A 15998-nucleotide genomic window follows, 5' to 3' on the forward strand; every position below is an offset into this window, starting at 1 on the left:
TTGATATTATATGTTTGATGTTGCGTTCTTGAACTATTTGTTATATTGAAAAATAAATTATTTGTTTGTATTGTATTAAATAATTAAACTATTTATTACTGATTTATTTATTTCTGTTTGATCTTTTTGATTTTATTGTGGTGAGAAATGTTGTTTTGTTAGATGTGGTGCTGTATATTTAACGCGTTTGTTGGAGCTGCATCGCCACGAACATCGAGCTCACGTCATGCCGCAAGCTAAAAAAGCTTATTTTGACGTTGTAAAAAATTTATAGCGCGCGTTGGAGTTGGCCACTTGTGGTCGTGCACTCCTGCTCTGCCACAGCCCGCAGGATAAGAAGCATGCGCGCTAAGCTCCCCGTGGTCATCGCCGGTGCCTCTGCGCCGCCGCGCCCCTTCTCCCCCTGGCGCCGCCGCGAGCTACCCATCCGGCTGGCCTCGTCCAAACCTCCCCGTGCCCTGCAGAACAGCGAGGGAGGCAGTAGGCCCCTGGGGCGCGCCTGGCCGGCCGTCTCCGCTGCCCTCTTCGGCGCGGGGTTCCTCCTCGGGCCGCTCCTGGACGGCATCCACTCCCGCGTCGGCCTCCAGGTCTACGGAAACGGCGCCCTCGACTTGGGCCCCCTCCACACCCACATCCTGGTAAACGGCGGCTTGTCCAGTGCATCGGCCGATTCTTCTCTTCAACGCTGATCTGATCGGGTGTTGTTTGCTCGTGCCGCGCCGGCGCAGGTGCCGCCCCTTCTCGGAGCGTTCTACTGCACCGTGGGGCTGCTCCAGCTCTTCCTGGACGAGAGGGCGGCCCCCGGCCCCAGGTCCAAGGCCACCGGGAGACCGCGCGACACGGCGACGTCGCTCATGTAACGAAAATCTCCGTGCCTCCTCTGGCGCGTCCATCTTCAGCGTGTGCCTTCTGACTCGTGGCTCCTGTGATCCGCAGAGTCCTCGCCCTGTTCATCGAGCTGAGCGCGGAGATGTACATGGCCGGGGTGCAGAGCAACGTGGAGGCGTACGTGCTGTTCGCCGTGGCGGAGTTCGTGTGGCTCTTCCTCGACAGCTCCTGGCTCGGCTTCGCCCTGGCCTGCCTCGTGGGAGTCGCCTGCCCTCTCGCCGAGGTCCCGCTCGTCAGGTAACAGCACCGTCACTCCACTATGTTGCAGTTTTCACCCGCATGCTTACTGAGCTCATCCCTCTGGCCCTACTCTAAGCCTGTGTTATCCTACTACAAACATCGATCGCTGCTGCTGCCGGTCGCAGATTGCTGGAGTGCTGGAGCTATCCCAATGCCGACATCCAACTGTTTGGCACCGTAAGTAGCAACAACCACCGTCGTCTTCTACTACAGTAGCATTCATCTGATCGCGAGAGCTGTTGGTTGTTGGCATTGGCAGGGGCTGATGAGCTGGACGACGACGTGCTACTTCGTGTACACGCCTTTCCTGGTGAATCTGGCGAGATTGCTCAAGTCAAGGCTGGCGGACGATGACACGGAGGGAAAGGAAGAATGAAGCAGCTCGCCTCCTGTGAGCCAGCGCATCAAATTTGTACAGCAAAATCATGCAAAAAGTGCTAGTACAAGAAACATAGGTTTCATATCCTTCCCTCAGCAGTACTACCGCATCAATGTAACTAAGACGGCCAGATTTCATCCAACATTGCTTTTTCAAAAGGGGAGTGGCGCCGGCCGAGTTTGGGCCGACCGCACGCGGACCGCAGGATTCACCAACCCCCGTGCGTCCGCACCGTTGGATCCGCATGCAACATTTTTTCTTCTATGCAGCAAAATTTCGATGCGATGCAGCAATTTTTTCAACGGTTGCAACAAAAAACAAAATTTATAGCAATAAAATATCTGCGTGATCGTAGCAAAAAAACGAAGCTAATGGTACGTGGTATCAAAAGTCAAACGTCGGTTGTAGCAAATATTTACGTGACGTGTATGCAACTTTTTTAGTGAACGGTTGCAGCAAAACATGATGCCGGTTGTAGCAAAAAATAACACGGTTGTAGCGAAAGTAAAAAACATCGATTGTAGCGAAAAATCCGCGAACTGAAGTTGCAACCAAACGTATATGCAGTTTTTTTACTAGGACAAAAAATAGTAAAAAAAATGCTTGCAGCAAAAATGACGCTGGTTGCAACAAATTCAGACAAAAAATGTTGCATCCATTAACCAGCGAAACGCGCGGTTGAAAAAATGTTGCAAGGACCCGGCGCGCGAGGGACAACCGACGCGTCGGTTCGGCCGGCGCACGGGTGGAAACGATTCCCTTTTCAAAAGCCTTAGGCTGCGCAATTTTCGGCTGGAAACGAAACGACCGAGGCATGTATCTTCTACGGAGGTATTTTAAGCGGAAACGCTGATCCAAACATGCCCTTAGAATTTGTGCCAAAATCACTCTACTCGCTGAAGATTCATATCATAGGATAACAACAAAACCTGATCAATGAACAGGAGCAGAAACTGTCTCCATATTACTGCCGCATGACGCATGAGTGTGATGCAATTGTCAAGGAGCATCTCAAAAAAAAAATCTTTATACAAGGGAACAGCGTACACGTTGCAAACAAAGCCCTGGCGAAGCTTGGTATAACTGGGCCAGTTGACGCTCAAATCTTTACAGGTTTACTTGCAGGCGAAATCAATTAAAAGTATTATAGACCGTTTGTTAAGGAACAGAACAAACGTAGTAGCATAAACTTGCCGGACTCATATCCAACTCTCAACACATTTTGGGAGGCAAAGATACAATCCCAAAAGGAAACATTGCGGATTTATTGTTACTTAATTTCTCCTGGAACCATGCCTTGGAGATTATTTATATATATGTATGCAGTTACGTTCTTCACCCCTCCAATGCAAATCCTACAAAGTGGTAGTGAGTGCAGAAGGTGCACAGCTAACTGAGTTGTGGTAGGCTAGAAGTTGTTCCAAACAGTTACCCAGTTATAATTTCTCACAACTAAACAGAGGTAGTATTATATTCCCTCCGCCCCGAATTAGTTGTCTTAGATTTGTCTAGGTATGGATATATCTAGACAGAGGTAATATTATAAATTTGAGAAGACATAACAAACATCATCTCACAAGTACCAAATGATACTCAGCATAAATCTAGACTAAAAGGGTACTAGCATTGCATGTGACACTTGATGAGAATAAGAAACAAGGATGCACAATAAACTGCAATGTCCACAGATCTGATATGCCAATTTTCCAATCCAATTTAGCAACAAAATACGAGTAAATTCCCTTGTACGCGCACCAGTGTGGCAGAAAATTAAGAAGTAACATGAATAACCAACATCATGTTAAATGCTGTTCAAAACGACCACAACATCAACCAGTTTCAACATAGTTAACAGGAAAGCAGCCGATGTGATGCCTTAATTTCGTTTTAACAGTCCCTGCTTCTGATTGATGGTACTGGAGACTGCAACAGAATGAGCAACTGGAACAAGTGTTGCTTACTAAGATTCTTACCTTCTGAAAGACTGAAACTACATAACAGAAAACAGGCGCTAAGAAGTAGCACACCATTGACTCAGATTCCTCACAAAGGCCCCCTGAAAATTCAGGAACCGCTCTTAGGTACTCAAAAATGGAGGGATCATTCGGTCAACACCTCCTAATAAGATGCAGGTTACCAAATCCGTGTCTATTGTTGTAACGTAGTCGCAATCCTTTAACCGCCTTACCTAACTTACCTGGAACACCGCCTTACCTTTGTGCCAGTTTCTTGAACTATGTGAAGGCTATGTCTAAATACATTTGAATTGCACAGCTAAGATAGAAGACTAAAACGAGTGCTAACTCACCGCCATTCCACAGGCTAATATCGCCCATAAGTCCTCCCTAAATCGTCATGTCTGTCATGCTGAAACTCGCCATAAGCAGCATGACGCCTTGGAGCAGAATAGTTATCAGTAGCATATGGATATGTGTTCTTCGAATCAATTGGTGGACCAGTAGCAGCATAATGTGCAGTTCTCTGATCAAAATCGGGATACCCAGTTTGGGCATATGAGGTCTGCTGAGCTTGCTGTTGCCTTTTAAAACTTTGTTCCAGAAATTCATCCCACTTCCTTGCTTGCATACTCCTCGTGACTGACACACTCTTCATGTGGTTCTCCCTCATTTCTCTAAGTGACTGTATTAGGAAGAAGAATTTCATTAGTAAACACCAGTCATGTCGCAAGCCAGTTCACCATAGAAGGGAAAACACTACGAGACAACTGTACTGCAGGTTGAAACTTGAATAGGCATAGTTATTGGTTATGCTGGTCTAGAACGAACCCCATTTCTAGCATATGACCAAAAAATTATTGCGAATAAAGGATACAAATATCATATTACTTTGTGACGGCCACTAGCATTTGATTAAATATTTGAGAAATGAATGGAGATAGGACAGTTAGTGTGTTACAACTTACAAAAGAAATAAATTATTAGTCCTTGCAAGTTTTGTAAGTTGTCTTGCCCTTCGGTAAAGAAAATTAACTGTTACTCCACAATTCTAATAAGGCAGGCAAATGCTGTCGAAAATTATTGCTTCCATAAAAAAGGTAGTGGAGGATGTGCACCATCTTAAGTGCAGTCCTTCCAAGATGCTGGGAACAAGCATATCAGGACCTCAAATACTCAGTGGGCTCATTTTAACTCTACTTTTTTTTTACTGAAACCAATTGCTCATCCAATCCAAAGTTGTTAAACATAAGAAGGCATGTATAGCTAGAGTAACCAAGTAAAACTTGGTACACGTGCATATTTTTCAACTTAAAGACCAGATGCAGTAAGGCATTACGATACCAGAACCAAAATTCATAGTCAATTGGTTGGTATTTAATCTACGTTTACATGAAGTTACTAAAGACCAGCTTTTAGACCAAGATATGTAAAACAGCACTTTGAAGAAGAAAAAGATCTGAAGGATTTTGTTTTCATATTCGCATAGTTGGGGTAAAGCGGCTTATTGTGCTACATACTTAGTTTCTAATACTTTTATGTGGGATGGTTATACAAATTTATATTAAACTTGATGAAACAGGGCTAGAGTTAATAATCCAATAATATAACAGAAAATTTCAAAAATGCTTATTAACAGAGAAAAAATTCAAGCAGTATACCAAAAAGAAATTTACCTCGCGATGCTTAGAGTTCTCTTCATCCTCCTCCTGGTCACGGGCTCTAGCTAATTCCATTGCTTCTCTCTTGAACTCAATTTCAAGCTCTTCCAAAGTTTGTGGATAGGAAGGGAGGTCAAACTTAAGGTCTAGATGGGCATCTGCTCCATGTCTCTCAGTGCTGCAGTTATTGGGCATATGTGCCGCAGCATATTGGTTATTCCCACCATGTGATCTAAGGGGTTCATCAAGATAAGAGGGTCGAAATGCAGATTTTGATTGGACTGGATGGTCTTTTGCTCCGTAGTTGGTATAAGCTTCAGTAAAAGGAAGAACATGCAAGATATAGATTTTAGTTCCAGATGACTAAGGTACCTAAGAAGACTTTATTATACGGTGGAAGGAGGAATAACGGCAGATACAATACATGTATTCAAGGCCAGCCAACTCAAAGAAGTCTGTAAAATCTTTCACCGTGGAATTCGTTGTATTCAAGATAATTTGTCTGGTCATAACCAGACAGACATCACTTTATCGTATTCGGGCACTTAAAGCTAGAACTTACCTCTGGCTGTACAAAGGACCATATAAATTACTGTAGCGCAATGGTAAACAACAAAAAGGGACCAAAGGCATTTCTTTTGCTCGAGTCGTCTAAAATGTCTGGCTCGTAATATTTGCCCAGACAAACAAATTGTAAGGTCAGTGTGCTTGAGTGCCCTACCTTGTGGAGATCCTTTTGGATACTTGGGAATATCATCATGCAAGCGACCATCTATAGGCCTTTCATTATAGTGGCCTTTACTTTGAGAGTGTGGCACATTTCTTTGGCTATGGGACCATTGGGAATCTGAATGCCTGGGACGAAAATCAACTGATTTTCGCACAGGAGATCTAGAACGATCCCGTTTTGGGCTGCTTGAACTATGTTTACCCTTACTTTCCTGGATGAGTTTATGCACAGCATCTACACCTTTGGCTAGCACTAACCTATCTTTCCCACTGACAAACAGGAACTTCTCGTCCATTCTGATTTTACAGCCCACATCCTTCTCAATCTGACTTATTGTCCTATCAGTGAAAAGATCCCTGACTTGTTTGTCTCTTGCTGGAACTCTTTCAAAGAAATCTGCATTTCTCCTATTTGCTCCAAGTGTGGATGGACAACCCTGTTAAGAAAGATAAGATGGATATGTAACGTAAACTAAAGGACAAGTTAACACTTCTATGATAACACTGATGGAAGAATATAGAGTATGTCTCAAAACTTCCATTTGGCAGACATAGTAAACAGTAATAGTTTTGCAAGAAGCTATTTAGAGAATAAATGTGTATAACCAATGTGCATGCAACACCAGTATCGCTATTAGTGTCAATATGGTTGATCCTGTGCACTGATGTGGCTCCAACAAAATATAACATCAAATGGAAGAATGAGGAATGACAAGTCTAGACCTTATCTATCAGAATAAAATTAGACGGATGATACAACCGGTTTGTGTTATGCACTGCTTTGTAACAGCTATTTATGTAAAGCATTGTTGTTAAGATGGTACAAAGCTGAGGTAAACATCGACAGAAGAGAGGTTGGGCTGCAACAACTTGGAAGTAGAGTGGGACTACGTGACAAAGGGAATCAACTGAGGGGAGATTTAAGAAAACAGAGACCTTTTTTTTCACATTGCTATCCATAAACCTGTGATGGGGTTACAGGGCATTCTTATCTAAGGATGTTAGCTTCCATACAAGGACTCGAGCTAACTATTTGCCAATACTAACTGACTCCATAACTCTTCTGGGTTCTATTCCTAACTGACTCTTGAAGTGGCCCTTCTATTCTCCCTCGATTCCCATGCTTGCACGCCTGTGTGGCTGCAGACCTGTGTGCAGCTGTTGGCGCCAGTGTACACAATATGAATGATATTGATACACGATTGAATTTGTAATTTTGTATCCATGAGGACCAAATTAGCTGGGTTAAAGAAGAAAAATGAAGATTTCCTTCCAGACTTTGCAGAAGTACAAGACCATTACTATGAAATTAAGTTCAATACTATCAATTAAGACAAAATGGAAGAGACACCAATTCCAAAAAAAAAAAAGTCATGGAACTACATTTTGCTACAACTTTTTTAATGATCACGTTTTAATACTATTTGAATGATAAAAAGGATGAAGCATATTTTTCTAAATTAGGTGCTGCCGGTCACAATGGATAAAAAGACTGTTGATAAGCGTGGCAGTTCTTTACAGGTGTTGTCAGAAAAGATTGTTGTTGTTTAAGTTCACTATGTCCAGTAAAGAGTGTAACTACAAAGCCAAGCACACTGCAAGGAGAAAACAAAGTGCAGTAATCCATTATGTATTTATCTCAATCAAGTAATCAGAATACATGCCAGTTTTAGTTTTGGCAGAGAAAGGAGTACCTGAGTGAAATGACCTGATTCTCCACATATTTTGCAGATCATTTCTTCTTCCTTCCTCTTCTTCCAGTTCCTTTCTGTAGCCTTAGCTTTAGCCTCCCAAACCCTAGCCTCTCTACTAGTGAAGTCAGTAGGGACAGCATTGGGATCCCGGGGCTCATCTTCATCATCTGACTTCTCACAGATCAGGGGCTTCTTTTCATCACTTGCTTTAGGTATCACGCTGTTTGCAGCAGATGCAACTGGACCACTGTAGGCTTTCCCATAAACTTCATTGAAAAGTTCATCATCTATCTCAGGACTTGATTCCCTCGCCATTGGCTAAGAAGAGAATATCTGCTCAGTCTACAGTAATCACGACCAAAACATGGAAAGCGAAAATACATTATTCGGCGAATGCAACTGAAAGTATATGCAAAGGCACTGAATTTTGCACATCGAAGCTACTACTTATTCAGTAAGGTGGCGTTTGGTTCGACGCAAGGCTGGGTTGGCTGAGGATGTCCCCCGACACCTGGTTACGGATAGCCACCTTTTGTTGTTTGATTGGAAGGATGAGAATTGGTTGGTTGCTGTGATCACCTCTTTACCCATACACATGCATTTTTAGCTCAATTTGTTTAAATCTCATTAAACCATATTCTCACTCAGTTTTGTTACCGTCTATAAACTAGCATAACAATAATATGTGACCACAAAAATAGAATAAAATATATGAGCTACTTTAAAAACATAACTGGTGCCACAAATAGTTCAATTACACTTATCAGCTAGATTGTGGCCTACCTTTTCTAAGCCAAAAATTCTGAGCTCATGGATAACACACCAAATAATGCTAGACCTACAAAGAATTACAAAGGTTTTACTTTACTTCCCAAACTATAATCCCCACCCCCCCCCCCTGAATTCAACTGGGTGGGCCCCTTCATCCCCCTATTACCAATCATAATCCCCCACATCAGCTTGTTTGTAAGAAAATTAAGTAACCTTTTGTAGATGTAGCATTACTCCACACCCAAGACCTCAAGTACAACCTCAAAAGAGCAGCAGCGCTGTGTTCCTTTGTGCTATGTTGTTAGTTAAAGTGTTAATTACTAGTTCCTCTGTTCCTAAATATAAGTCTTTCTACAGATTCCACTAAGGAATACATACGGAGCAAAATGAGTGAATCTACATTCTAAAGTATGTCCATATACATTCGTATGTAGTCCTTAGTGAAATCTCTAGAAAGACTTATATTTAGGAATGGAGGGAGTACTACTATATGCCTCCAGAATAAATAATTCTTATACAGAAGTGTTGATGGTTTCTTTACATCTGAAAAGTCATTTGGCAATGAACCACACCTGAAAAAGAAGCAAGCTTGTGCCTCTGTTTGGGAAAACAGCAGATATAATCCCCAATATTTCTGCATTTTTTTAGTAAAGAAAAGCATGTCAACTGGTTGAGAAACAAGATCAAATCTAGCTATTCTTCATACGCGAACTAGCTAGTTGCAGAGAAACGTTGAGAGATATAGGTCAGGTTGTAGCAGAAGAGGACATAGCTATTCTTCATACACTCTGCTTCTCCATGCTTGTTACAGAGAAACAAGCAGAGAGATCAGATCAAAGCACAGAAGAGGAAAGGTATGGAGTTTGGGTAGGGTGGAAGTCGGGTTAAAAAAAATCTTTTTTAGCTAAATATAAGACAATATCTACTCCATCTGTTCACTATTATAAGATGTTCTAACTTTTTTCTGAATCGAATGTACATAGACAAGAAAACGTCTTTATAATAGTGAACAGAAGGAGTAGTTTTCAGTGTTTTATGTGTTTAAAAAAAGTTGCATCCTCACAACCTCTAAGAAGAGTTGTCTTCACTGGTGTCAAATTGTTTGTTGTGGCATGATTAGGCCCTGTACAATGGCAGGTGCTTAGACAGCTGCCTGAAAAAAAAAAGGTTTTTTTCCTTGAAACTGGATTACCCAGGTGCTTAGAAAGGAGGCACAAGCAAACTTTTGCTTCCGGTGCCAGCCGGTGCCAGAACAATGACTGCTCCCTTCAAGTCAGTGCATCCATCGACAGAGAAAAAAAAAGGCACGGCTAGCACCCCACACCAAGCACACTACATTGTGGAGCAACGAAACTTCCATGACGCAGCACAGCTAGCCCCAATGGACTGGCACCTGCCGTTGTACAAGGCCTTATGGCTACACAAATGCTATCAAGATAGGGGGGACATTATTTCGTCAAGGCAACCAAAAATATTTACAAAGCCGCTACATTTTTACAAATCAGTGCTACTACAAGCTCAGCAAGGCATCTTTGCAGTCGCGGATAAACGATAAAATGCTATTGAGGTTCCAACATTCTGTATAGGGAATTGGTTGGGCCTAGTTCCACCACCAAGTTGTTAGAAATATACTGTAGTTAACAAGACGCAGCACAATATCAGATTCACAACGATCCACTTCCTTTGGCTGGCTTGCATTTCAATATATTCTCGTGTACAACCTAACATCATCTCAGGATCTAACCACGGGAAGTCCTCAAAAAGACACACATCAAAAAACGATGTGCTTATCTGAATCACAAACAACATTCGGAAGCACGACCATGATTCGCATTCCTGGCAAAGGGCGGATCTAGGTCGGCGTACCCAATATTTGTGTGGTTCAATTTGGGATTAGTAATCACGGGTTGAATATAAGCTCATACCTCAAAGACAAACGTCCAGGATTATCGAGAGGGTGGAGACCGGAGTGACGCAGGGACGCAGAAGGTACACGGCGATGGCGGCGGCACGCGTCAAAAGCTATGGCGCGGCGGCTCTAGGGCAAAGCGGTGGTGGCCTATAGGAGAGATTTTAGAGGCGCTTGGGTCGGATGGAAGGAGCTTGGGTTTGGTTAGGTCGGGTCACAGGCAGCGTGAGATGGGCAAGGAGGAGAGAGCAGGATAATATTGGAGGAAAATCAAAATTCCTTCCAAAAAAATGAATTCTTTTTTATGTCAAAATCAAATGAAAGAGTCTTTTGCGTGGAGAACATGTTTTTTTATATTCATCCGACAGAAAATATTTATCATAGAACTGAATGCATGTAGATGTATTTTAATTCTAGATACATCTATATTCAAATTTTTTTGTAACAAATAACTTTGAACGGTGGAAGTATAAGGCAAAGAACATGAGTGTTTAGATGGTTTGTTAGCGAAGATATAAAGCAATTTAATTTTAGGCATTGCTACGCGTCCCTGGTAGATGTTTAGTAAACGTCTGCCACGAATAGCCATCGGATCTCTGTGCGTAAAGCCGTCCATAGTTGTCCGGTCTAACTACTCACACGCGGTTCGGTCGCCTCCTTCGAGAGATTAATTCCTGAAACAACAAAACAGTTGCAGAAACAACTGCTTTGTTTCGGTCTCTATTGACCTGCGCCCAGCGTGGAGCCGGCCCCAACCACCACCGAATGATGTTTAGAAAAAATCTGACGCCTTGGTAGCCGTAGGATTATGAACGCGCCAACCATCCGATCGTTTTTCAATGAGTGTGCATCAACCTTTGCAACAAAGTTTGTGTTGCGCTCGGCGCTTTGCAACACGAGTCTTGTTGCGCTCGTGACGAACTTTTTTTTAAACAAGGCCTATGTTTCAAAAACAAGATGTGTGTTAAAAAACTTTGCTCTTGCCCCGCTGCAACAAACGTAGAGTTGTGCGCTCGTTCCTATGGCAACAAGAGGCTTGTTTGTTGTAAAATTTTATGCAACACAAAACATGTTGCAAAAATGTGTGTAGATTTTTTTGCAACAGAGTTTGTTACCGAATATTTTCTGCAATAAAGATCGTGTTACAGAAATATCTATAGAATTTTATTTACAACAAAGTTTGTTATAAAATATTTTCTGAAACAAATATCATAGGTGATGTTGCGAAAATATTTGCAATACTGATATTATTATAGAAATATTTGTAACAGAAGTTGTATTGCAGAAAACAGTTGTAACATGGATGACATAGAGGAGGTCAGCACATGCACGACTGCCCAGCAGGCGCCGGTCGTCGGCGGCAGCGGCAGCACCACCACCGCATCCCTTCGAGAGAAAAAAAAATACACACATGGAGTAGCATAGCTGATTAGCAGTGGGCAGCGCCATGTTTCGCTTTGGCCAGCGCGTGCACGCAGCCGCACAGGAAACAAGAGAGTACACAACACGCGCTTTCACATAACACGTGGTTGGACGAGGATGGAGATGATGCATTGGTGTCATCAGCCGGTGGAATACAAGAGTTTTCCTTTAATTTTACAACTTTTATAAAGTTCGTGGAAAATTATTATCAACATTTACTAAGTAAATGAAAAAATTTAAAATTATAAAGAACTAATGTTTTAAATGTAGCACTTCCAAAGTTTGCTTGGCGAATTTTGTTGTTGTGGCTATTTTGTTATCAGGATCATTGGCATTACTTGTTTGTGTTGTTTGAGTCAAATGAACACAACGATATTCTCGATGGATCACATATATAATACATAAATAGTATATCTTCACTATCTTATTTCTCCTAGCATGTAGTTATACAACTCAGCACACATGTCACATCATTGTTCTTTTACTAACTTACATGTAGGGCTAACTACTACAACACCAACACCACTATTGCATGAGCATTGGTTAATAATATAGCCAACGTTCGGCTATAACGTGTCATTTAGAGACAACTTAATAGTCGACATTTACAATACTAAATTTTTAATGTGTACTACTTTATTAATAATTGACCCACCTTACAACCTCACAAAGTAACTTAGGACTCGTGTTGGAGTTGGCTACTAACCAAGAACATGTTTCTCCTCTTTCTCCTCTAGTTAAACAAAAATGTAATTTTTTATCTTTATAGTCTGCTTATGTCACCTTGTTGTACTTGCTCTAAGCTTCTGTTACTTGCTAAGGACCCACTTTGCCTCACAAGCGTATTCGCTCCTGAACCAACGCTCTAGCAAAGACACAACCATTGCGTCTCTTATCGCCAAGCCAACACTAAACTTTTCAACGTCGCCACGACCGATTGCTCTCTTGGCCAACCGGACGCCTAACCCTTCCTCCAGGATGACGTGTCCATCTCGGCGCAGTCAACCGCGCCTGGAAGCACACCATGGCTTCCTCCGGGCCCTCCTCATGTCGGTGGCCTCAGACGCATCCAATGATGTCCTCCCGTCGTGTCCCCCGCTTTCACTCGGATGAGCTTAGGGAGGAGAAGCTCGGTGGCTCCACCTGCCTCCTCATCGCATTCCATCAATGCCCGCGAGACCACCCTTAAGAAGACTTTGACCATATCTCCCCCTTCTCGTGATTGGCTTAATTGGGTTCCCTCATCCGGTATGTATGCTTTTTTGTGCTTAGTCGCTCCCGGTGTTGGGGATCGTAGTAATTTCAAAAAAAATCCTACGCCATACAAGGATCTATCTATGGAGAAACCAGCAACAAGTGAAGTAGTATAGCACCTTCATACCTTTGAAGATCACTAAGCGGAAGCGTTTCTAGAACGCGGTTGATGGAGTCGTACTCGCAGCGATTCAGATCGTGGTAGATTCTGATCTATGCACCGAACGACGGTGCCTCCGCGTTCAACACACGTACAACCCGGTGAAGTTTCCTCCTTGATCCAGCAAGGAGAGAGGAGAAGTTGAGGGAGAGCTCCGGTAGCACGACGATGTGGTGGCGGTGGAGCTATGTGGTTCTCCGGCAGGGCTTCGCCAAGCATTGTGGAAGAGGAAGAAGAGAGAGGTAGGGCAGTGCCGTGGGAGAGATCAATTGTGTGTCTCAAAAAGGCCAAACCCTCATGTATATATATAGGAGGAGGGAGAGGGAGGGCTGCCTTGGCCCCTCTTCCAAGGAGGAGAGATTCGGCCGAGCTAGGGGGGAGTCCACCTCCCACGAGGGAGGTGGATCCCATCCTTTTAAATCTCCCTTTTGCCTTATCTCTTTATCCCTAGCCGCATGGGCCTTTAGGGAAGGCCTTGGCCAGCCCAATAAGGGCTGGTCCACCTCCTCTAATAGCCCATGAAGTCCTTTGGTCATCACACCCCTCCCAAGGGTCCTCCGGCACCCTGCCGACACTCCCGGTACACTATCGTTGAGACCAAAACTTTTCCGGTGACCAAAATAGGACTTCCTGTATATCAATCTTTACCTCTTGACCATTCCGGAGCTCTTCGTGACGTCCGGGATATCATCTGGGGCTCCTATTAGGGCATATTTTGTTCTAAGTAGTTTTGGTGATGGATGACAACACCTCTACGGACTAATCGTGTGCGTTGAGCATTTCAGATAATACATAACAAAGCACAAGATGGTTCATCGCCCCTCGGTGTTGTTGGAGCACGGTGTTTCCTTCGATTATCTTAGTTAGTGTTGAGCAGTAGGAAAGCCGTACTATTAAGAGGCGGTCCGCGTCGAAAAGCTTTGGGTGGAATCAACTCTCTCACGTGCACATTTTCATTTCCACCACTTTCTCTTTGCGGAAATGGAGCATCCGCTTGGTCTCTCTCAGCCTTTGCAGAAAGTCTAGCGGTAGTACCACTATCTCCTGGCGGTAGTACCGCTAGGGACGGTAGTACCTCCCTCTCTGAGCGGTTGTACTTCGTCGGAATTTTTGCGAACACTTGTCCAACGGTGGTAGACTCGGTAGTAGTATTTATACTACCGTGGCTTTGTGTCAGCCTAGCGGTAGTACCGTCAGCTCCTGGCGGTAGTACCGCTGGGGCTTGCGGTAGTACCGCTTCCTCCTTGGCGGTAGTACCGCCATGGGCAGCGGTAGTACCGCTGTGCCCGAGCGGTAGTACCGCCAGGAGTGTGCTGACAGTGAGGATAACGGTTTGTTTTGTTCCCCCGCTATATAAAGGGTTCACCTACCTCACAAACCCTACCTTTGACCCTCCAAGACTCCATTGTTGCTCCTAAGCTCATATGTGCCCGATCTCTCTCCCTAGCCAATCAAACTTGTTGATTTTCTAGGGATTGGTTGAGAAGGCCTAGATCTACACTTCCACCAAGAGAAAATTGATTCCCCCACTAATCCCTTGTGAATCTTGTTACTCTTGGGTGTTTGAGCACCCTAGACGGTTGAGGTCACCTCGGATCCACATTCCATTGTTGTGAAGCTCCGTGGTCTTGTTGGGAGCCTCCAAGCTTTGTGTGGAGATAGCCCCAACCTTGTTTGTAAAGGTTTGGTCGCCGCCTTCAAGGGCTCCTATAGTGGAATCACGACACCTTGCATTGTGTGAGGGCGTGAGGAGAATATGGTGGCCCTAGTGGCTTATTGGGGAGCATTGTGCCTCCACACCGCTCCAACGGAGACGTACTTCCTGTCAAAGGGAAGGAACTTCGGTAACACATCCTCGTCTTCATTGGTTCCACTTGTGGTTATCTCTAACCTTTACATTGTGTATGTTATTGTTGTAGAGTATTTCTTACTTGCCTTAACGATTATAGTTGGTAGCATCATATAGGTTGCTTACCTAGTTGTCATTTTAGAGAACCTTTATGTTGCTAACCCTAACTTGTTAAGAATAGCTAAAAACTGGTAGTTGCCTATTCACCCCCCCTCTAGTCAACCATATCGATCCTTTCAATTGGTATCAGAGCCACGTCTCTTTATTAAGGGTTTCACCACCCGAAGAGTATGGATGGTGATGAGGGAGGAGCCCATGGACAACCCGAGGCCATGGCCTTGACTTCGGTCACCAGGGACGACTTGAATGCGGCTATGGCCAACCTCAGGATGTCCTTGATGAGCGAAGTCAAGACCATGCTTAAAGAGTTAATTGAGGGTATTAAAAGTTCTCCCGAACCGACGTTGGTGGCTAAACCCGCCAACACGGATTCTGAGGCTAATTCCTCCAAGGAAGTGGCTAAAGGTATGCGACCTTCTTCCCTCGCGACAATAATGGGACTGGAACCTATGCCTCAGTTCCACCTCCCATGGTCTATGGAGGACCAGTTCCTACACCGCGTATTAATCCTTTTGGTCCTCCTCCTAAGCTTGTTAAGGGTGATTTTGCTAACTGGGTGTTTTCCATTAAGTCTCATTTGAATCATGGCTCAACAAAATTTATGGAGAATCATTGAGCAAGGCTACTATCCGCAAGACCCAAGCAACCTCACTCCAAGAGAAGAAGCGAACAATCAATATAACCACTCCGCATTATTTATTCTCCAGTCCGCAGTGCCTCCTCAAGATCTTCCTCACTTGTGCCCCTTCACTCTGTCTAAGGACTATTGGGAGCACATTATGGTGATGTACAAGGGAAGCTCAAGCATTCAAAGGTCCAACTATGAAGTGGTTCTTGATGAGGCCGATGAGTTTGTGATGAAGGAAGATGAGGACCCTCGTGATCTCTATCGAAGGGTGACTGCTATTGCTGTTGCTCTCAAGGATCATGGGAGCAAGGATGTGGATGACACATGGATCAAGCGCAA

General features: G+C 43.8%; 2 protein-coding genes across 4 annotated transcripts; one reads left to right on the forward strand and one right to left on the reverse strand.

The window, feature by feature from the left end:
* Positions 1-240: 240 nt before the first annotated feature.
* LOC123439746 lies at positions 241-1722 on the forward strand. Its single transcript, XM_045116431.1, has 5 exons — positions 241-638; positions 729-856; positions 937-1125; positions 1254-1305; positions 1388-1722. The coding sequence occupies exons 1-5, from the start codon at positions 342-344 to the stop codon at positions 1502-1504; spliced, it is 783 nt and encodes a 260-aa protein (XP_044972366.1). The 5' UTR covers positions 241-341; the 3' UTR covers positions 1505-1722.
* A 1555-nt stretch (positions 1723-3277) lies between these two features.
* Positions 3278-10456, reverse strand: LOC123443377. Of its 3 annotated transcripts, XM_045119726.1 has the most exons (7): positions 10243-10456; positions 8890-8951; positions 7547-7888; positions 5845-6289; positions 5139-5437; positions 3816-4147; positions 3278-3563 (listed from the first exon to the last, which is right to left on the reverse strand). In XM_045119726.1, the coding sequence occupies exons 3-6, from the start codon at positions 7859-7861 to the stop codon at positions 3830-3832; spliced, it is 1377 nt and encodes a 458-aa protein (XP_044975661.1). In that variant the 5' UTR covers positions 7862-7888; positions 8890-8951; positions 10243-10456; the 3' UTR covers positions 3278-3563; positions 3816-3829. The 3 variants fall into 3 exon arrangements, with proteins under 3 accessions (XP_044975661.1, XP_044975662.1, XP_044975660.1); XM_045119727.1 differs by lacking the exon at positions 8890-8951 and having other exon boundaries at positions 7547-7864; XM_045119725.1 differs by lacking the exon at positions 8890-8951.
* Between the last annotated feature and the right edge of the window lie 5542 nt (positions 10457-15998).

This window comes from Hordeum vulgare, chromosome 3H (assembly GCF_904849725.1).
Source record: "Hordeum vulgare subsp. vulgare chromosome 3H, MorexV3_pseudomolecules_assembly, whole genome shotgun sequence".
Taxonomy (NCBI): Eukaryota; Viridiplantae; Streptophyta; class Magnoliopsida; order Poales; family Poaceae; genus Hordeum; species Hordeum vulgare.